Source organism: Monodelphis domestica, chromosome 5 (genome assembly GCF_027887165.1).
Source record: "Monodelphis domestica isolate mMonDom1 chromosome 5, mMonDom1.pri, whole genome shotgun sequence".
Classification (NCBI taxonomy): domain Eukaryota; kingdom Metazoa; phylum Chordata; class Mammalia; order Didelphimorphia; family Didelphidae; genus Monodelphis; species Monodelphis domestica.
Genome location: NC_077231.1, coordinates 34,541,438 through 34,564,823, shown reverse-complemented (window position 1 = coordinate 34,564,823; position 23,386 = coordinate 34,541,438). Strand labels below are relative to the sequence as shown.

Below are 23,386 nucleotides of genomic sequence, written 5' to 3'. Positions count from 1 at the left end.
ACAAAGAACTGGGAACTGATGCCCATCAATTAGGGCATGGATGAACAAGTTGTGGTATGATTCTGATAAAATAGCGTTCTATAAGAAATAATGAAGAGGATAACTTCAGAAAATTCAAGAAAAGAGAGCAGAAGCAGAACAATGATCAACTGTGAAAGAAGTAGCAACTATGATGAATAAACTGATCCACCACAACCCCAAAGGTCTCATGATGAAAAATGCTATCCACCTCCAGATAGAAAACTGATGGACTCAGAGGGAAAACTAAAGCACATTTCCCTCCCTTCATTGTGCTTCTTGCCTTCTCACCTCCCCAGACATGGCTAATGCTGAAATATGTTTTGCATGAATTTATGCATATAATGGATCTTGTACTTCTCACTGTATTAATGGATGGAGGAGGGGATGAGGGAGAGAATTTGTACTTGAAAATAAAAATGAAATAACAAAAATTAGAAGAAAAAATATTCATTAGAAAAATCTCTAAGGAAAATGCAGCTTGGGAACATATTCAACTAAAATTCCTGAAAGCAATAAAGCAGAGTTAAAAAGAGTTCATAATGGTTTTATAAATGAAATGAAAGCACTAAAGGAATAAAAACTAGAAAATAAATGAGTCAGGGAAGAAAAAACTGGAAAGGGAACTAATAGCTTGATATAAAATGTTGCCCAAACAACACCTCTCTCAAAATTAGGAAAGACCAGATAGAAGCCAACATGAGGCAATCAGAAATATTAAAATAAAATCAAGACTTTAAACACTAGAAGAAAATGTCAAAGAAAAAACACCGTAACCTGTCAGAATGAAAGAATTTAAGCACTAAGGAGCCACAATCAGGATTACACATAAGTTCAAAAACAAAAATTATAAGAAATATAAAATATTAAAAACATTAATGAACTAAACAAAGATATATTGTAGGGGCAGCTTGATAGCACTGTGGATAGAGAATCAGGCCTAGTCAAGAAGACCTGGGTTCAAATCTGAACTCAATACACTTCCTAGCTGTGTATCCCTGAGCAACTCACTTAACTCAATTTACTTTGCCTATATTGCTCTTCTGTCTTAGAAATTGCTCTAAGACAGAAGATAAAGGCTTAAAAAAAATATTGCTGACATTCTGAAATGAAAAGATGGCAGCTCAGTCTTCTCTGAACTATATCTTTATCAGATATCAGAGAAGAAATGTAATTAGAGACAAAGCCTCAGAATGACTGTGATGTCTTGATAATCCTCCCTTAAATTTTTATTTATTTATTTAATTTAAAATATTTTCCCATGGTTACATAATTTATGTTCGTTCCCCCCCCCCCCCCCCAGTAGCCAGTGAGCAATTGGGTTTTACATGTATCATTGATCAAGATGTCTTGATAATCTTAACAGAAAGAAAAGCAATGAGGAAGGCACTGGGCAGGGTAGAAGAACATTTAGAGAAAAATGTCTCACATCATCAGGCTGTGATAGTAAACATCCATATAAAGAAGAAGGGAGAACTGCTGACACTTGAACTTTTACTTTCATCTAAACTGGTCAAAGGAGGGGGAAAATACACACATACGGTTGGCTAAAGGAATACATTTCATTTAAAAGGTGGGAAAAGGAACAAGAGAGAAGAAGGAATGGAAGGGAATATTAAAGGAGGAATTAGTTTTACATAAGACAAATGAAGGATGTACAAAAATATTTATAGTTCTTTTTCAGGTAGCAAAGACAGGAATCTAATAAGGAGTTTATCAACTAAAGAATGGATGAACAAATTATGTTACATGAATGTGATGGAATCCTATTGTATAGTAAGAAATAAATGATGATGGGTAGTTACACAGAAACCTGAGAGGACGTATATGAACTAATAGAGTAAATAAACCAAAGTAGGAGAACAATTTATATACACTGAATGACTTTAGAAACTCTCATCAGCATAATGACCAACCACCATTCCAGAGGTCTAATGATGAAACATGTTACATAGCTTCTGATGGAAAGGTAAATGACAAAATACATATACACAAATATACATATGCACGTGTATGCATCCATGTACAGATGTGTAAACAGATTTTTTTATACATGGTCAATATGGAAATTTGTTTTGTTAGAGTATATATGTTTGTAATAAGAGTGTGTTTTTCTTTCATTCTGAATTGATGTTGGGAGAAGGAAGGAAAATTTTTGCTGGTTGAAAAGAAATTTTCTTAAAGAAAAATAGAAAAAGTATTCTGTAGAATAGCTACGGTTATTAATGACTTATGTTTTCTTTCCCAAATTTTTTAGTATAATTGTGAGAGACAGAGAGAGAGACAGAGAGGGGGAGAAGGGGAGAGGGGGAGAGAGAGAGAGAGAGAGAGAGAGAGAGAGAGAGAGAGAGAGAGAGAGAGAGAGAGAGAGAGAGAGAGAGAGAGAGAGAGAGAGAGAGAGAGAAACTCCAAACCAAAAATAACAAGAAAAATGCTAAATAACTTTGAGGGTTCACTTTGCACCTAGCAAGCTGACAAAAGTGACAAATAATTAGAATGATCAGTATTGAAGGCTGTGAAAAGACTCAAACCTCTGTCAGAGCAGCATGTAAATGTACTGTTGGAAGAGGACATGATTGACAGATGAAGACCGTTGGTAGCAGAGGAATATGGGAAAAGAACGGGGACCTGGGAGAGTTCCCAGAGGAAGTCAAGGCTTTTTGAGATTGGATCTCAATGTGAAAGGAAGTGTTTTACTTTGGTAGAGATTTGTCAAGAGCCTTCTGAAGTATATTGAAGTGAATAGCCCTGTGACTTCTCCAGAAGAGTGTTACTACATCCCAATATCTCTGATAACATGAACAGAGATTCAGGTCTCATCAAACCTGTGAAGGGCCTCGGACTCTAGGTCTGAGAGCCAGATCCTTTCTCATCCCTCCTGCACTTGTCCTTACTCTTACCTTGATCCCTTTAGTATTTAATTTAGCTTAAAATGGTTGGGAGGTGAGGAGAAATTCTGATCTTGCTCTGGAGCAGATAGAAGGAAGGACCTTGGTGGGACTTAGAAATTAGGGACACCGCTACCCTCAAATCAATCCCCCATTCCAAATATCCTATATTTATTAAATCTATTCAAACATAGTCAGATTTTAAGAAGGGATTTAGTCAAAGGTGCTTTGAGGGAGTTACTCTCTGAAGTTACTGATCAGCCATTGCTAAGTGCTGATCAGGACTCGTCCCCCGCTGAGTCAGCGGACAAGGGGGAGACTTGTCTTCCTGGCTGATTAATGCTCGAGTATTTGGGGAGTACCCCTTCCATCTTCCTATAGGGAAGACTTTCTTTCAACTCCCCATCACCCACTTACCACAGGGGAACCACATTTTCCTGAGTTACACCCTCTGTACCTCAGCCTAGGAAGAGAGTGAGAGAGCATAGTAGGAATCACTCCACCTAGACGACTTCTACCTTTCCTCACTCATCTGCTCACAAATAGTAGCCTCCTTCTAGACCAACTAATACCATCCCCAAATAATCCTTACACCTCAAATAGATCTATAAGGACACTGCTTTTTGAGTTTCTCTTTCTTCTCTCTTTTAAAAAAAACCCTTACCTTCCCATCTTTGGAATGAGCAGGCTACAATTTATAATGCAATGAAAAACTCAGAAGAGCAGTAGTAAAGGATGTCATCAAGGAATTATATAAGAAAGGAGTTCAGGATGACAACTTGAGTATGCTTGCAATGTGGGGAAAGCCTGACAACTGAGTGCTTTTGTATTGGGCAAGGACTTTGCTTCTAATGGATGGGATTTTCTTTGCCATTGGAATAACAGATGAGTCACCCAAGATGGACAGGCAAGGATGAGTTATGAGTTATTAAAGGAGACTCAAGGGGGCAGCTGGGTGGCTCAGTGGATTGAGAGTCACGCATAGAGACAGGAGGTCCTAGATTCAATTCTGGCCTCAGACACTACTTCCTAGCTGTGTGACCCTGAGCAAGTCACTTGACCCTCATTGTCTATCTAGCCCTTACCACTCTTTTGCCTTGGATCCAATACACAGTATTGATTCTAAGATGGAAGGTAAGAGTTTTAAAAAAATTGCAAAACCATTAATTCCTCATGGAGAGACCAAGATAACAGTGAAAATGACAATCATACCCAAATTCATTTACCTATTCATAATCAACAAAGGACAAGCTCAATTGGCTTGTAGAACTGTTGTATTTTTTAGTTAACTAGTTTAGAGCATGTTTTCATATGCCTATATAGGACTGATTTCTTCAATTGGAAATTTTCTGTTCATATCTTTTGGCCATTTATCAATTGGGGGATTAGAAATCTGACAACATTCCCCATATATTTTAGATATGAAGTCTGAGAGGCTGTCTATATTATTTTCCTCCAAATTTTCAGCTTTCCTTCTAATTTTGTCAACAGTTTAGTTTATACAAAACCTTTTCAATTTAATGTACTCAAAATAATCCATTTTATATTTCACAGCATTCTCCATCTCTTGTTGACTCAAATTCTTCTCCTATCCACAAAACTGACATCTAGATAATATGCTCCCTGTTTTTCTAATTTACTTCTGATATCTCCTTTTATGTCTAGATAAGTATTCATTTTGATCTTATGAATGGTATAAGATATTGGTCTATACCTAATTTCTAACAAAACTACTTTCTAGTTATCTCAGCAATTTTTATGAAACAGTGATTTCTTATCCTATAACCTGAGTCTATGGTTCTGTTGAATACAAGATACTATAATCTTTTACTACTCTTTATCGTACGTCTATTCTTTCCCACTAATCTCCCTTTCAATTTCTTAGACAGCAGATAATTTTGGTAATTACTATTTATTAATACAATTTAAAATCTGGCACTACTAGACCCCTCCTTTTACTTTTTCTAAATTAATCCTTTTGATATTCTTGATCTTTTGTTCTTTCAAATGAATTTCATTATTTTTTCTAAGTCAATAAAAGTATTTTTTTTCTAATTTGATTGGGATGGTATTGAATAATTAGATTAGTTTAGGTAGGATTGTAATTTTAATTATACTGGCTCTGCCCATCCATATACAGTTCATTACCATTTCTCCAATTATTTTTATCTGACTATTTGTGTAAAAAGTGTTCTTTAATTATATTCACAGAGTTCCTGGGTTTGTTTTGGCAGAGATACTCTCAGGCATTTTATTCTGTGTGTGGTTATTTTAAATGGAGTACCTCTGTCGATCTTCTTACAAGACTCTGTTGGCAATATGTAAAAAGGCTGATTATTCATGCTACTTCACTAAAATTATTGATAGTTTTGTCTAACCTTTTAGTTGAATCTATAGGATTTTCCACATATTGTCTGCAAACAGAGGTAGTTTTATTACTTCTCTGCCCATACTGATTCCTTCAATTTCTTTTTCTCTTATTGCTATTGCTAGTATTTGTAATAGAAAGTTAAATAATACTGATGATAATGGGAATCTTTGTTTCATTCCTAATCTTATTGGGAAGGCTTCTAGTGTCTATCCATTACAAATAACATTTGCTGATTGTAGGTAAATGCTTCATATCATTTAAAGAAAAACTCCATTTAATACCTATGCTTCTTGGTGTTTTTAATAGGAATGAGTGTTATATTTTGTCAAAGGTTTCTTCTGCATCTCTTAATAGAATCAAATGGGTTTTATTATTTTTGTTCTTGTTATTAATTATGTTGATTGTTTTCCTTATATTAAAACCTTCCTCTGTACTCTAGGAATCTTATTTGGTCACAATGTATTATCTTTGTGACATATTACTATAGATTCCAAGCTACTATTTTATTTAGGATTTTTGCTTCTATATTCATTAATGAGATTTGTTTTCTTTCTCTGTTTTCACTCTTCTTGGTTTAAGTGTCAGAACCATATTTGTTTTTGTAAAAGAATTTCATAAAACTACTTTTTTACCTATTATTGCAAATAACTCACTTAATATTGGAATTAGATAATCCTTAAATGTTTGTTAGAATTCACTCGTAAATCCATATTGTCTTGATGCTTTTCTCTTAGGAAGTTCAACTGTGGCTTATTGGTTTACCTAGATATTCTATTTCCTGCTGATAGTCTTAGAAGTTTATTTTTTGTAAGTATTCTTCCATTTCTCTTCCACTGTTAAATTTGTTTTCATATAAGCAAAATAACTACTAATTGTTTCAGTTTCAGTGGTGGTATTTCACCCTTTTCATCTTTAATGTTAAGTGATTTGGTTTTCTTCTCTCTCTTTTTTAAAATAAAATCATATTAACCAATGATTTGTCAATTTTGCTGATTTTTTGAAATAAAACCAACTCCTAGACTGAATTTTCTTGCATTTAGTTTTACTGATCTCACCTAACAACAGTGGGGGCCTAGGCAACCATCTCTTTCTCTTTTGTAAATAAGTAAAAAAAAATTTTTTTAATTACTCTTTGGGCTCTTTTGGAAGTCTTCTTATGGTAATAAATTTAAATCTGTTTAACTTCTAGATAAAAATCATTTTAATTGGTGTCACTGTCATTACTATTATATTCCATTTTTATTTTTAATAAATGTGCTTATGAAAAGATAAACATACTTATACACTATTATTGGATCTGTGATTAATTCAATTGTCCTGAAAAATAATTTGGAATTTATGCAGAAAATTACTAAAATGTCCACATTTACTGATTCAGATATTTTACTTTTAGGTATATACCCAAAAAGTCAAAGAGGGGAAAATATGTCCAATATGTAACAGAATACTTAGAGCAGTATAAAGTACAAAGACCTGGAAATAAAACACTGCCTATCAATTAAGGGATTGCTGAGTAAGTTGTGAAATATAATTGTAATGAAACTTTACCAGAAGGAAAAATGGATATGTAGAACACAAGAATTTCAAATGAAATGATACAGAATAAAGTAAACAAAGCTAGTAAAATAATACACACAATAGCATAAATAGAAAGAAAAATGAAAATGTATAATTTTAATGATCAATTTTGACCTTGAGGAAGAGATATGAGACTAAATCTTCTCTTCTTTACAGAGGAGGGAAAATATGGAAACACAATGCTGCATGTGATGATCAGTTGAGAAATGATGTTTTTCCTTTTTTTTAAATCCTTTTGTCATAAATAATACTTTGTTGGGTACATTAGGAAATGAAGGTGATAAATTGAGAAAAATTTTTATAGCAAGTCTCTTTAATAAATGTCTTATTTTTCAAATACATAAAGAACTGAAGTAAAATTTATAAAAATACAAGTCATTCTCCAATTGAAAAATGGTCAAAAGATATGAACAAAGTTTTCAGATGAAGAAATTAAAACTACTGACAGTCATATGAAAAAAAATGTTCCAAATCACTAATTAGAGAAATACAAAATCAAAGATTTCTAAGGTACCACCTCATACACAGCAGACTGAGAAATATGAAAGAAAAGGAAGATGATATATGTTGGGAGAGAATGTGGGAAAATTGGGACACCTGGGGTGTGTGTGGTGATTGAGCTATTAATAGAAAAATATATGTAGAGTGGCTCTTTTTGTGGTGGCAAAGAACTGGAAATGGAGAGGATGCTTATCAATGGGAAATAGACAAACAAGTTGTGGTATATGATTGTAATGGAATGCTACTATACTACAGGAAATGACAACCAGGAGAATATTGTACACAGTAACAGTGATACAGTACAATGAAGAATTGTGAATGACTTGGATATTATCAGCAAAACAATGATCTAAAATAATCTCAAAGGACTCATGATGAAAAAGAGCCGAAGGAATCTTAATATAGACCAAAGCTGATCATTCTTCACAGCCTTTTAAAAAAAAGCCTTCTTCCACAACATGAATATGGAAATATGTTTTCAATGATAGCACATGTATAACCAATATAAAATTGCTTACTGTCTTAGGAAGAGGGGAGGGGAGAGAGGAAGGTGGAATTCAGAATGTTAGAAAATGAACGCCAAAATTGTTGGCAATTTGGAAAAAATGAAACATTACTGAAGAAAAAAAAAGATAAAAGGTCTGCTAGCTTCATAAGAGAGGAAAAAAATGATACAGAGAACATGCATGAAAGTCTTTTGTCAGAATTGAGAAGACACTAAAATGTAGTTTTCCATATCAGAAAGTCAAGGAAAAAAGATAATCCTAACCTGAGAAGTTTGTGAAAAGTCGTGAGAAGGTGGAGAATCGGTTGCGATGTAGCCACTGTTGAGCTTCCTGAGGGGTAGTTGTTGGCAGGAGAGTCTGAAAACAGGAGCACAAAACAGTAACTCTGTAACTACAGAAAGTAATCTACTACAGAGAGCACACAGCAGAGGCAATGACCAATTCACATCTAATCTGTTAATAAATTCTTTGTACCCCCAAAATTACTCTTACTAGTGTGCCAGAGTCTGAAAAATCTATTGAATATCACAGCCCTCAAAGTACTTCTAAACATAGCCAAGAGCTAGCATTCACTCACATCTGTAAGTGGAGGAGGCGGTTCTGGCTGGTGGTTTGGTGAGCCATTCCTAAAGAGACATTTAAAATAAGAGTAGTTAGTAAGCCCATGACAGTTGGAGGAAGAGGGAGGAAAGCCAGAATGTCCAACACCTCGTTTCCTCCCCTTTCTAAACAATGTTGCTTAAGATCACAACAGTTTTCAACTATAAATTTTAGTTTCATTATTAAAGCTTAAACTGCCCCAAGACTCATGGAACACCCTCTATTTAAAATCAGAGAAGTAGAGTGGCTAGAGGGCCTGTGAGACCTGGATTGGAGGCTAGCCTCTGCCCTGTAAGTGGCTGTGCTGACTCAGGCAAGACCCTGAACATCTCAGTGCTGAGGAAGCTGAGACTACAAGTTGTTGAGAAAGTGCTGATCTGCATGGGTTGAGGGTATGTCCTTACCTGGGAGTTAGTTCACTAAGCCAACAAAAGCACAGGGCCAGTCCCTATCCTCTATCTCTAGTTCGAGTCAGTATTTCTCTATTCTATGATTTGGGGTGCCCTATCCTCCCTTCTCCTTCCCTCTTGTCACATGGTATCCCCAGAGACCTGCAGCAGTTTGTGTGTGAATGATTAAAATCAACAGAATCATAGAGGAAAGAAGCAATGAGTCAGAGACAAAATGGATAAGAAAGCAAAATAAAATTAAAATCGTTAGAACTATCATTACAGGGGGTTAGCTGGGTGGTTCAGTGGATTGAGAGCCAGGACTAGAGATGGGAGGTCAAATATGGCTTCAGACACTTCCCAGCTGTGTGACCCTGGGCAAGTCACTTAACCCCCATTGCCTAGCCCTTACCAATACACAGCATTGATTCCAAGACGGAATGTAAGGGTTTTTCTTTTAAAACAACAAACAAACGAAGACTATCATGACGGGTAGCTAAGTGGTTCAGTGCATTGAAAGCCAGGCCCTAGGTTCAAATCAGAACTCAGGTAATTCCTTAACTGTGTTAACTATGGACAACTCACTTAACTCACCCCAACCCAACCCTTCCACCCCTGCCGACTAGCCCCTACCAGTCTTTTGCTTTGGAACCAACATGGAAGGTAAGAGTTTAAAAAAAAGAACAAAGAATCCCTTGAATTTGACTCCACAGATTGTTGGTTATGTTTTCTTTTATCAGATAATGTAGCCTAAATGTGTTTTCTTCTTTTTGGCCATTGGGAAACCCAGAATCAAATTTGTTAGCCACATCAGAAACTGCCCCAGATCGCTGGCAATGTCTATTAACTCTGCTACCTTTATTTGGCTCCTATTTTTATCTTTAATTGTCCTATTTTTGCATTATGCTTAATCTTATAAACCTCCTCAAAATTGAAAAAAGTCCTAAGTAAATAAAACCAAACAGTATGTAAATAGACTTCCCCCACTATTTCAAACCTGAATGAAGCCCTTGGGAAAAGCCTAGTAGTGTCCAGTTTTAAATGCTAAGAACTCTCTTCAGACAGATCTCTCTCACTTGGGCTTCCCCCTCATGTCCTGACTTGGTTTTTCCTCTCCAGTCCTGTCCGATCTAGCCAGGGTGCACTCCCCTCTCAGGGTCTCAGTTTCCTCATCTGTAAAATGAAGGGGTTGGTCTAAATGACTTTTAAAGTCCCTTCCAGTTCTAAATCACTGATCCTATAATATCACTACTTTTTTTTGGCTTCTGTGCCAACTTTCAATTACCTCTGGAAATGAGATTCAGGAGTTAAATGAAATAACAATAGCAATAGTTTGCATTTTAAATTAAGAGCACTTGTCATTCATTATCTAATAAGAGACTCATAACAAGCTCTGTGAGGTAGGTCAGGTAAGTATTACTTATCCTTGTTGTATACCAGGAAAATAGGCTCTAAGTAATTAAGTGCCCTGCCCAAGTGTACAAATTTAATGAGCCGCAGAAGCAGGCCTTAAAGCCAGATGTTCTAATTCTAAATCTAGGGCTCTTTTCTTTCCATCAAGCTCTCTTGGGTTTAACCTTCTCTCTTCAAAACACCAGTAAGAAGTGTTAACAAATGGCAAAAAGGACTAGTGAGTAACTTTCCTCTCATATGAATACTAAACAGGCAGTTAAAGAACAGGTAGTAAGATGCTGGAGAAAAAAATGCATAAATCTATCTGTACAGCGTAATGAGCACCCCATGGAATTGAAAATTGACCACAAATGCTATTTTCATAAGTAAAAAGGTTGCAAGAGCTATGGAAATGTCCTCAAATCTTGTACAGTGCTTGTCCAAACACAATGATCACATGATTGTTACCAAAACAGGGAACAGAAGTGGTATGATGAGAGAGAGGGGAAAAGGAGGTTCAACACCAACTTTCTAGCTATGTGACCTTGGTTAAGTCCCTTACCCTATAATTTCCTTTTCTTTAAAAAGAGGCAAAAATACTTGTATGCACTACCTAGTTCTTAGTGTTGTTATGAGGAAAGTGCTTTATAAACAATAAAGCACTACATTAATGTTAACTGTTATTATTAGTCTAGAAATGAACACACTGCTTCAGGAAAGGTCATAAGGGAATATATTCAAGTTAAAAACCAAGCCATTTTCATTTCTCAGACTTACCCTTCTCCAATTGAAAAACTGCTATGGGAACTGTTAAAGCCAGGTGATGGGGAATTATTGACATATGTGATCTCAGGCCATGGAGAGCACTAAAAACAAAGCACAACTCAGACATAAAATAGATTTAGTAGACTCACTCTTAATATTCTTCTGAAATGCAAGATGATTTCCCCAGAGATGCACAAGAAACACATATTGGTTCTAAAGTCAAAACTCATAAATTTTCTCTTTTCAGAAGTCTACTTAAGCATGAGAACTTCTCCCAGGACCACTGCCTATACCACCATGTGATTAAGGTAAATACAAGAATCCTATACCACTTTTTAACTGCATGGAAAAAAATAAATGCATTGACAAGCAGATGTTCTGCCTCAAATTCTCTCTATATTATTCAAATGGTCTTTCCTTAAAAAGAATAGTCTGAGGTGGGGCAACTATGTGGCTCAGTGAATTAAGAACCAGACCTAGTGACAGGAGGTTCTAGGTTTAAATCTGGCCTCCTTAGACACTTCCTACCTGTGTGACCCTGGGCAAGTCGCTGAACCCCCATTGCCTAGCCCTTACTGCTCTTCTGTCTTGGAACTAACATGCAGTATTTATTCTAAGATGGAAGGTAAAAGAACAGTATGTTCCTCAGGATCAAAAGTCAATAGAACAAAAGAAACTAAGTAAATTGCTTTGCAGGCTTGTTAGTTTTAGTTGGGCAACAGGAAAGTTATTTAATTCCCAGAGAGAAATGCAAATCACTCAGAAAAAGATCGAAACGAACCCCTGAAAAAAACTTTTTACCTCCGTGAGTATAGTTGTCTCATAGGAAGGTTGGTATTTTTCCTTTTCGTGAGGGGTTCGCTTCTCCATTTTCTCCCTGTCTGTTTTTTGCTTCCTGTCTGCACCTTTGGGCTAGAATTAGACAAATTTTGGTTGAAAAATGTGTACTGGTAGAGATTATTGGCAATTGCATGGTGAAACCATGCAAGCCTCATGGCCTTCCTCAATTCCCTAAGAGCTCTAAGAGTTACAGAACATGAGTTGGAAGGGACTAAGCAGCAATCCGGTCCAACCCATGTCTGAAAGGAATCCCTATTATAACATACTTGAAAAACAGTCATCCATCTCTGATTGAAGACCTTCAAGGAAGGATAGGTCTAAAGGATACCTCTAAAGGCAGTATATTCTGGATAACTTTGCATTAGTGGTTTTTTTAAAGACATCAAGCTAAAAAAAACTGCCTCCTTGCAACTTCCACCCACTCTTTCTGGTTCTTTCCTCTGAGGCTAATCATAACAAATCTAATTCCTTCATAGTACAACCCTTGAATACATAAAGATAACTATAATATCTCCCAATACTTCTCTTTTCCAGGCTAAACACATCCCTAGGTTCTTCAATTGAGCTCTGTATATGAACTCAAGGCCCTTTGCTATCTAAGTTAGTTTCTTCTAGATACTCTCCAGCTTATCAATGCAATGCTCATCTAAACTGTGGTGCCCAGAAATAAACACAATATTTAGAATACTATCACCTCCTTATTCTTGGAAGCTATTTTTCTTTTCATGTAGGCAAAATGGCACTAATTTTTTTGGCAGTCCACTGAAACCCTCAGATCTTCTTCAGTCAAACTGCTGACCAACCATACCTTGTCCATCTTGCATTTGTAGAGCTGATTTTTTTGTACCAAAGTATAAGATCTAACATTACTTTTTATTAAATTTCATCTAATTAGATTGAGCCCAGTGTTCTAGCCCAGGGATGTTAAATTCATGTTGACTTAAGTTTTAAAATGTAACATTTTAAAATCTGTTTTATTGCATTTTTATTCATCTTGGTAAATATTTCCCAATTATTTAATCTGATTCTGGTCATACTTAAGAGTTTTGAAGGTTGTATGTGGCCCATAAGACATGTATTTGGTATCTTTAACCTATCAAGATATTTTATATCATAACATCAATATTAGTTGTCCCTTCCACGAGGGTATCACATACAAATTTGATAAGCATGCAATCTGTTTTTCTCTAATTTATTAGCACCTCTTATAGGGGTATTTAAAATATTACTGACAACAGTTGAGCAATCACATCTGCCACTCCTCTCAGTACTGGAGGAATGTTGTTCATATGGTTAACTTGAATTGATCAAGCTCAAAAAGAGGAACCTTGTTTCTGCATCCTTACATTGAATCCAAATCACAACAGTGGTCACAATTACGTCAGCACACATCTAGTTTAGGCCACAATTTTTCCTATCGTGTATTTGAAATGAAAATTTAGGTTTCCAATTTGTTGATAACTGTTAAAACATAAAAGCAGAAAAAATGAACAGAGAGCCAGCAAAATGTTGGTAGTACCTTGAAAACTTTGATCTGACAGCTGGCTGAATGCAAGTGCTCAGTGTATTCTCCATTCTCATTCTCCTTGAAGGTGTCAATCTGAACTCGGAATGGAACACCCTTTTCTCCACCATGTTTTCTCATAGTGAACTCTGTGCTGATACAATGTACCTGGGGTGGGGGTGGGGTGGGATGGAGAGCCACTGTTCAGAGCTTAAATCATTCAGCTGACAAGTCAATCTACAACATCTTTTAAGTGCCTATTTTATGTAGAATCCTCTAACAAACTCTATGAGAAATAACATATATAATATTCTTTTCCTGTCTCTCTCCCTGTTTCCCTCTCTCCCCAGCCACCCCCATCTCCACCCCCCCAGCTGAAGTATTTACAGTCTAATGAAGGAAGTAGTTGAAGAGTAATCTGGACTAGGAAGATGGTATATATGAAAATTCCATGTGGTAGATGGCTAGGAACAAGAATGGGGGGAAAGTCGGAGGAAGTAAGCAATTCTATTCATGAAGTTCATTAACTGGAGAAATAATTCTACAACAGATTCTGTTAAAGGTGGCTTTACCAGGACTACCAGATAGTGTCCACCCCATTTGCTGTCCTTGCATGTCTACTGCAACTTGATGGGAGATGAAGGATTTACTATGCTCCCAGGGAAATGTGACCTTCTAATGCCCCTTTAAGGACCTAAGCATTTGCTCTGCCACCAAATCTTTAGGGTTTTTAGATTTCCCCAAATGTTGAGCAAATGAGCTCCCAATTACAGTGCAAATTCCTTGAGAAGAGACTTTCTCACTTTTCTATTTCTATCCCTAAGCTACAGCATTAAGTGCTTAGTGCAAACTCATTTGCTCATCCATTCATTCATTCATTCAAAGGGGTTCTAAGGCACATGCTGAGAAGTTTGTACTTGAATAAGTTGGGAGCCTCTCAAAGGGGTTATATCTTTAACATGTGATATTACTTATTCAGCAAAACAAGCAACTTGGGATATCCTTTATAATTAGACATCACTTCTTTTTACCTGAATAAACACGGATGTCCTCTTTGCAGGGTCCCAGAGGAACTCCACAGTATTCAGTTGTGTTGGATTTGCCCTGGGGTCAATTATACCTACAGACATTGGGATATCTGAAAGATAAAATATTAGTTTATCAGGGAGTTGTAGTGGTAGTAGGCTTAAATGAAAATCCACTCATTTTCACATTCCTTTCCTGAGTTAGCATGAAACTGGTTGAATCTTAAACCTATTTTTGGGTAAAAAGAGGGATTATTTCAGTAAAATTAACATCAGAAAAATTATTTACTCATTTATTTACTCTCATTAAATTATTATTCCTAACCATTTTTCATTGGGTCTGATTTTGGATGTGTTTGCTGGTTTAAAACTGAAGCAATTTAACAGCTTCATTCCTAGGATCAGATGGCAAGGGCTATAGAAAAAGGGAAGGTAGCAGACACAGTACTATATTGCAGGCTTCAGACAAGCTCTGGATTTCATTCTCCATAACACTTAATTATTTAGGAGGATACAGACTGAACTATACTACTTAATAATAGAGCCACACTAGACTAACATTATTATTACTGGCTAGAGCAACAGATCAGTGTAAAGCCAGGGATGGTAATTAAGTAGTTTCAGAAGTATTTTATTGTAAAAATTGCATTAGATTCACCCAAAGGCCAATGATTCTTGCACACACTATGCTATCTGTGTAAGAAGAGATGATCTCATCAAAATCTTGTAGCATTTATTCAGTACCAAAATATATCATCTCCCTCTTCTCCTTCACAAATAAATTCACCGTTCATCAAAAAATAGAAATGTATTGAAAGTATTATATAATCATGACTATATATGAAATTGTATAATTATATAAATTGATAGTGTCTTTACATTAGAGTGAATGTGAAAACTAAATTGCTACTGCATCTAAAGATCACCATCTTTGCTTTATATTAGGGGAAGACAATCTATATATTTCTATTTCATCTGTTTGTATTAACTTTTAACTATAAATTTAATTTTAATCAATAAACAAGAAACATACCCAATTAAAAAGAAAATCTAACAGAACCTTTTAGTAGTAAACAAAACAAAACAAAAAAACATATAAAGATAGAATTTAGGGAGCTGCTAGGTAGCTCAGCAGAGAAAGAAAGCCGGATTTAGAGATGGGGTTCAATTTTGGCTTCAGACATTTCCTAGTTCTGTGACTCTGGGCAAGGTACTTAACCCCCATTGCCTAGCCTTTACCATTATTTTAAGGTGGAAGAGGTATGGATTTAAAAATAAAATAAAATTTATTTGTTCTAAGTCTTCTTGCAAATCCAACTGAATGAAGTTCTGCTAAGTGGTTGTATTTTAAATATGTCTAAACTCAGCTGTCCTATATGTATCTTATGCTGGTTCTGATCATTGTCATCTCCTGTCTACATGCCTCTATATTCATTATACTTCTTTTTTATACTAGTATATTATTTCACATTCACATATCATCATTTTTTCAAGCATTTCTTTACTCATTGAATACAGTGTTGTTTTTTTGTTATTACAGATAAGGATGCTATGGGTTTTTTTTTTCCTTTTCATTATACTTTTGAGATCAAGTCCTAGAAATGGAATCATTAGGTCAGAGTATCATCAGCTCTATGATTTATATGTTGAAATATTTTTTTCCAGAAAATTTATAGCAAACTACAGCCAAAATGCAAAAAAAAATTTCCCATACCTCTGCCAGAATTAAATTTTATAATTCTAACAATAATTTGTCATTCTATTGAGCATAACATGGTATGTTAAAGTTATCTTGCTCTGCCTTTCTCTATGATTGCAGAATGTGAACATCATGTGATTTAACAGTTTATGCTTTTTTCAAAACTTGTGTTTTCAGAGTTTTGACAATCATTTCATTGAGTGCATTTATTATTACTTTTATGACTACCAATTCTTACAGATTCTGGATGTTATTAGGTCTTCTTGTCATTATTTTTAACCACAACATTTTATCCTAATATGCTTCTTTTTCTTTTAAATGTAATTTTTTTTATTACACAAACTCATTTTATTTATAAAATTTAGCCTGGTGATTCTGTCTACAATGCAATCTTCCATTTGTCAGCCTGATAGAAATATTCTTCCTCTGTAGCTGAGCCAAAAGTATTTTCTTCAAGGCTTTGAGGGTAATTCTCCCCACCCCATAAAGTCATTGCTATTCCAGTTAAGAGGTGATTGTGGCATAAAGTGTTAAGTATCTCTCAGATTATTTTTTCAACATAAAGTTATCAAATTTTCTCCAACATTTTTACTTAGTGATTCCATTTATCAAAGTTTTAAACTATAAAACTATAAACAGAGCATGGGGTATGGGTGTGTATGAGTGTAAGTAAAATAATTGTTTGGTAGTACATTTTGAAATCTGGTAGGTTAAGTCCAGCAAGCCAATTTTCTTTTTGATATTTCTTACTGATATTTTTTATCTTCTTTTCTATATGAATTTTATTATGACTATTATTATAAAATAGCCTATTGATATTGCATTAAAACTGCAGATTATCTTGGAAAGTACTTATCTTTTAAAACAATATTTGATTTACCCAATGATGAGTAGCAGATATTTTATTTCTCTAGTTCATCTTTGATTTTTGTTAAAAATAATTATATTGTTGTCTTTACATTTCTTATGTGCACGGTCTTTTAAATGTTTAAATATCTGGTACATTTTGTTGCTATGAAAGGTAATTCTCTATACTTATTCCTTGACAAGGACTGGAGTCACCAATGGTCTAGTGGAGCTCAAATTAAAACTAGGTTCTGGAGCTTCTTGAATTCAGCCTGGAAAGCAGCCCTGTATCATACCACTGAGGGCATAATAAAAGCTTGCAAGTTTCCCAGTCTGAGCCACCTCTAAAAATCTTGGGGAAAACAGTACTCAATGCACAGAAAAAACAGCAGCAGAAAGCCAGGGAATAAAAACCACATCCAAAAAAAGGGCACAATATTCCCTCAAGAATTGTGCTGAGTTTAGCTCTAATATAAAGACTTAATTTGGGTAGTAACGCTATAAAGAATGATAAACAAAAAAGATGGGTCACAATAAATAGCTGTTAGGCAGTCAGGGATATTTAAGATATAAACACAAGCGAAGAATTACTCTATAACATCTGTAAGCAAACCCTCAAATAAATATAATTCAACTAGAAGAAGAAATGACAAAACCCTATCATAAATTAAACAAGATCTCTTGAGTTAAAAATTAGAAAGTAAGTTATATTTGAGGAAAGATCTAAAGAGAGAATTAGTGATTTAGTACAAGAGGTACAAAAATGTATCCAAATTACAAACAAAATTAGAACAGAACAAAGAGAAGTTCATTTCTGCAAAACAACAAGAAATATTGAAACAAAGTTAAAAGATGCAAAAAAAGACGAAAATATAGAGTACTTCATGTCAGAAACACAAAATAACCTGAAAAATAAGTAAAGGAAAAAGGAAATCTTACCAGTCTATATGAAAACCACAACCAAAATAAAAAAAGGCCTTGGATGCCATATTTCAAGAAATCATGAATGAAAACTGCTCAGTCATTTGGAGCAGAGAGTACTGTGCAAACTGAAAGAATCCAACAGTCATCTCCTAAAAGAAACTCACAAAATGAAAATTCCCAGGAATGTCATAATCAAAATCTGGAGCTTCAAGGACAAAGAAAAAATACTGCAAGCAGTCAGAATAATTAGAACAAAATATGATATCACTATAAAAGCAAAGAAAGGAGATGTGATACCACAAAAGGGAAAGGAAAATTCGGAATATGATATTCCAATAGGCTTTATAATAAAGGCTAACAAAGAAAAATAACCTACCCAGGAAAACTAAAATGGCCTATTAATAAAATAAAGAGGACAGATAAGCATTTTAGACTAGAGTTGAAACTCTGAAATGCAAAAACAAGAAACAAGAAAAACACAAAAAAGTAAACTTGAGCAACTGGAAAGGACTAGACAAGGTCAAAATGCTTTCATTTTAAAGGAAGAGAAGAAACAAGTGTCCCCACAGAACTCTAATGTTCTCTGAGTTAACTAAGACAAAGGATCTAGGAGTGTTGTGTTATGTTTTGATGACATTAAAAGAAAAAAAAAAGGAACACTAGAAAAGTAATTGGAATGAAAGGGATAGAAACTAAATATTGTATTATCTAGTACACAAATATGAGATTATACAACTGTAGGAAAGGGATCATCACTTGAATTTCATTTTCATCTCACCTGGGCAAAAGAGGGAAAGAACCTACAGGATTAAAAATACATTGGATTCAATGGGAACAGGAGGGAATAGAAGAAAGGACGGGCAATACAATAGGGAGAGTATCATGAAGAATGGTTAAAAGAACTTGTAACTGATATCTGAGTAAAAGGAAGTGAGAAAAGTCAGGAGTGCAGAAATAACCTAAAACAAGCACAGATCAAGCTCCTGCTATGCCTACTTCTCATTAACCACCTTCTTTTTCTTTATAAAGAAAAGGAGTGGGAAGAGAGAGGAAAAAAAAAGCAAACTTACAAGGTTTTGCATAAACAAAACCAATATAATTAAAAGGAAAAGGAAAACAGGTAAATAACAGGGAGAAAAATCTTTGTGGCAAATTTCCTAAAAAAAAAATCTCATTTCCAAGACATATAAGAAACTGATTCACATTTTAAGATATCACTTCCTAATTAATAAATGGTCAAAGGGTCAAAATTTTCAAAAGAATAAATACAAGTTACTGATAGTCATATAAAAATGCTCTATAATTTACTAATAAGAGAAATGCAATTACAGTAACTCTGAGGTTCTACCTCAAGCTCATAAAATTGGCAAAGTAATGAAAAACAAAATCACAAATGTTAGAGTGGGAGGAAAAAAGTGGTATAATGATACAATTCAGAATGGGCTAGTCATTCTGAAAAGAAATTTGGAACTATGTCCCAAAATTACTCAATTGTGATTGTCCAAACTTTGATATTGATTGGGTCCATAGTCCGAAAGAAATCAAAGAAAAGAATAAAAATATCTGAAGAAACTTTTCATACAGGCACAAAATTGGAAATTAAAGAGTTGTCCATTAATTGGGGAACAGTTGAAAAAGATATACTACATGAAAGTAATGGAATGCTGTTATGTGCTAAGAAAGGATAAAAGCAATGGTTTCAAAGAAACCCAGAAAGACTTTTATGAACTGACCCAAAGTGAAGTGAGTAAAACCAAAAACAATTTACATAATAACAATATTGTAAAGATAACTTTGAAAGAATTAAGAACTTTGATGCAATGGCCAATCATGAGGTCCAAAATAATCATGTCTATTCATCTCTTAAAAGAAAGGTGAGGGGGCAGCTGGGTGGCTCAGTGGATTGAGAGTCAGGCCTGGAGACTGGAGGTCCTAGGTTCAGGTCTGGTCTCAGATATTTCCCAGCTGTGTGACCCTGGGCAAGTCACTTAACCCCCAACCATTCTTCTGCCTTGAGAGTCAATACTGTGTATTGACAGAAGGTAAGGGTTTAAAAAAAAAAGGTAGTTAACATACTCAAAGATGTAGAATGAGATATACATTTCTGGAAACAGCTAATGTTAAAATTTGTTTAACTTGACAATGAATATAAATATAAACAAAATATATAATAATGTGAATAGAAGTTTCTATCCCCTTCATCTCAATTTCTTTTATAGTGTATTCCTTTTTCTCTTTTAATGCCAGCAGAACATAATTGAACTATTCCTATGAATATCTGTTACAATGCTTTTGCTCATTTTCCAATTTTTTTTGGTGGTGGGAAGGAGGAAAGTCACAAGACAAAACGCATGCTTGTTAAATTGGGTGGAAAAGTTTTTCAAAAAGATATATGCAGGGGGCAGCTGGGTAGCTCAGTGGAATGAGAGACAGGGGGTCTTGGGTTCAAATGTGGTCTCAGATACTTCTTAGCTTTGTGACCCTGGGCAAGTCACTTAACCCCCATTGCCTAGCCCTTACCATTCTTCTGCCTTGGAACCAATACACAGTATTGATTCTAAGCCAGAAGTTAAGGGTAAAAAAAAAGTTTACACACACACACATAATTATGTGCTGCATCTGGTAAAACTATGGACTTGCTCTAGCTATGTCACCTTGTAACTATATAAAGAGAATTCCAAGTAGCCCCCCCAAAAAGGACTAACCTACAAATGGCTTTATTCGCATTAATCATATCTATCACAGGGTATTGTAGAAACCTAGTAAATGATCACAGAATTCTTTGTTCTAGTAACATCACAAGAGTTTAGGTGATTTGATGATATCCAATCAAATTGTAGAATGTCACATACGTAGAGAATTGATTATGTGTGTGTACCAAAAAACCTATATAATAAACGTACCATGATACTATGGCAGAGCACTGTGTGTGATCCCTGCATACGTGGGCTGAATGCACGATGTGTCTCATCTCATTCATCCGACCGTGACGTCATACTTGGGCAGACAGACCCTGGGTCCTCAGAGAGGCCGCTGGATGGACCTCTATATTCTCTCTCCACACTAAAGTTCTCTTGTGTCTGTCTGTCTGTCTGTCTGTCTCTCACACACACAAAGTTTATTCTGTACATACTTATATGTGTATAGGTTATTTCCTGAATAGAAGCTCCTATGTACCACCAGCATGAAGCACAGTGCCTAGAAATTGGTAGGCACTCAATGCTTGTGGAGTTGATTAATTAGAGAAGATAAATTACAAACTCTGCCCTTATGGAGCTTAAAGTCTAGGAAACTCTTAGTATCTCTCTGAAATAGCAAGTGCAATTATGATATAAATAACAGTTTAAAATTTCAATTTCCACTTCAATATTCATTTGTTTTTTCATGCTACTGACAAAAATAATTTCCAATTTCAATGTTTAAGCAAATTCATGAAGTATTTTGAAATAAGAGTCAAAGAAAACCACTCTTCTGGACTAATAGCATTCCCTCAGTAGCAATTCACCTATATCAAGAATTCTATCCCCAGGCCTGTTCCATCTCCATCCCTCAAGTTGTTGATGCTCAGTGTACTGCAGTCTTCTGTCATGGAATACCACTCGAAATATACTCTGCAAAAAAAGGGCAAAAACAATTAATACAGGATATATGCAACCTCCAAAGATTCTGGTAGTACAAAGGAAGTATAATTAGATGTTTCCTAAGGTCTCACCAGCTCTATGAGCCTATGAAAGGCAGCTTTGGTACATTGGGTACAAGAACTAGATATGGAGTCAAGAGGATATTGGTTCAAATCTAAGTTTTGCTGTGTGGACAAGTCATATAATCTCTCTGAGTCTCAGTTACCTCGAATCTATAAAATCAAAGAGTGGCATTAGATGTTCTTTAAAGTCCTTTCTAGTTCTAAATACTATATACTTTTAAAAATTGCTATTTCTAAAAGCAAATTAATAGAATTTATTTCTAGGCATCCAGCAAAAAGATTTGTATATAGATTAAGTCTTTTCTGGATCTATTTTTCAGTTTATTCCCTGAAGGCGAACATTCACAACTTATTCTTCAAATATTAAATCTAAGACTATACATAATGTGCTCTTGGTTCTACACTCTTCTATCAGCCACCCAGCTGCCTCCCCAAACGCCTTTTAACTATTATTTAAAATAATTTCTTTAATATTGGAAATTAGTTGACCATAATAAATGGTAGAATTCATTTGTGAATCCTCTGATCCTAATGTTTTTGTTTTCTAAAGGAAGTTCATTTATGGACCTTTCAATTTCTTTTTCTAAAATATTTTATTTAGATATTCTATTTTCTCCTCTGATAATCAAGGCAGTTTATTTTTTCCAAGTATTTTCATTTCACTTACATTGTTAAATTTATTGGCATATAATTGAGCAAAATAATTCCTAATACTTGCTTTAATTTCATCTTCATTGGTGATATTTTCATCTTTTTCATCTTTAATACTAATAATTTTGTTTTCTTCTCTCTTTTTAAAAATATATTAACTGGGGCAACTAGGTGGTTCAGTGGTTTGGTCCTGGGTTCAAAATTTGACCTCAGACACTTCCTAGCTTTGTGACTCTGGGCAAGTCATTTAACCCCCACTGCTTAGCCCTTACTGTTCTTCTACCTTGGAACCAAAAACAGTATTGATTCTAAGATGGAAGGTATGGGCCTAAAAAACATAAATAAATAACATAAATCAATTATATAAATAAATGGTTTATCTGTATAAATCAACTCCGAGATATATTAATTCATTGGGTTTTTTTTACATTCAATTTTATTGATCTCATTTTTAATTTTTAATTTAGTGTTTAATTGGGTTTTTTTTAATTTGTTCTAGCTTTAAAAAAAAAAAACACTCCCAAGGGGGCAACTGGGTAGCTAAGTGGATTGAGAATTAGGCCTAGAGATGGGAGGTCCTAGGTTCAAAGTGTGTTTCTTATAAACAGTATATTGTATGACTGTATTTGTTAAAGCCCTTCCTCCTTCCTGGCTGTACTGACAGGTAACTGAGTGATAACACAACAAAATTAACAGTGATTAGCTTAAATCCTTGATGAACTTCATTTCCATTATGGTTTTCTTTTGAGCACTGTGTTCTTATCTAAAGTCCACCCAGAAAGTTCTATATCATTACAAACCTGTTCCCTGCCCCAGATTCCATAACTGTTATGACAGTGTTATCCACCATTTGAAATTTGACTTAAATGTTAGCAATGATGGCAAAGAGGTATCCGGGATCATAACCCTAATTTTTTTTTCTTTTCTCTACTAATCACACACTACAACCAACCCAAATTTCCCAAAGAATACAAAAAATTTACCAGTTCACACAAATTGACACATTACAACTAAGTAAGCATAAAAGGAAGATATGAATACTATCTGTATCATGCTTCTTTTCTATCACTTACACTATGGAGAGCTATTATTCCATCCCATACCTCCAGGTACAGCTGTTATCATGGCAGCAATGGCTTCTATTTACCCTGTTGTTTTACCAAATATCCAGGGGGTGAAAAGACGA

General features: G+C 34.9%; 1 protein-coding gene across 4 annotated transcripts in view; it reads right to left on the bottom strand.

Moving 5' to 3' along the window:
* Nucleotides 1-23,386, bottom strand: part of TFCP2 (transcription factor CP2) — an 80,235-nt gene that overhangs the window by 9,678 nt on the left and 47,171 nt on the right. For 2 of the 4 annotated variants that reach the window (XM_056798221.1, XM_056798222.1), the window contains exons 5-11: nt 21,352-21,457; nt 14,384-14,490; nt 13,368-13,520; nt 11,810-11,920; nt 11,021-11,109; nt 8,440-8,488; nt 8,126-8,219 (exon numbers count right to left, since the gene is read on the bottom strand). In XM_056798221.1, coding sequence (XP_056654199.1) covers nt 8,126-8,219; nt 8,440-8,488; nt 11,021-11,109; nt 11,810-11,920; nt 13,368-13,520; nt 14,384-14,490; nt 21,352-21,457 — 709 coding nt within the window. The remainder of the gene's footprint in view (nt 1-8,125; nt 8,220-8,439; nt 8,489-11,020; nt 11,110-11,809; nt 11,921-13,367; nt 13,521-14,383; nt 14,491-21,351; nt 21,458-23,386) is intronic. The other 2 variants (XM_056798223.1, XM_056798224.1) reach the window with 1 other exon arrangement.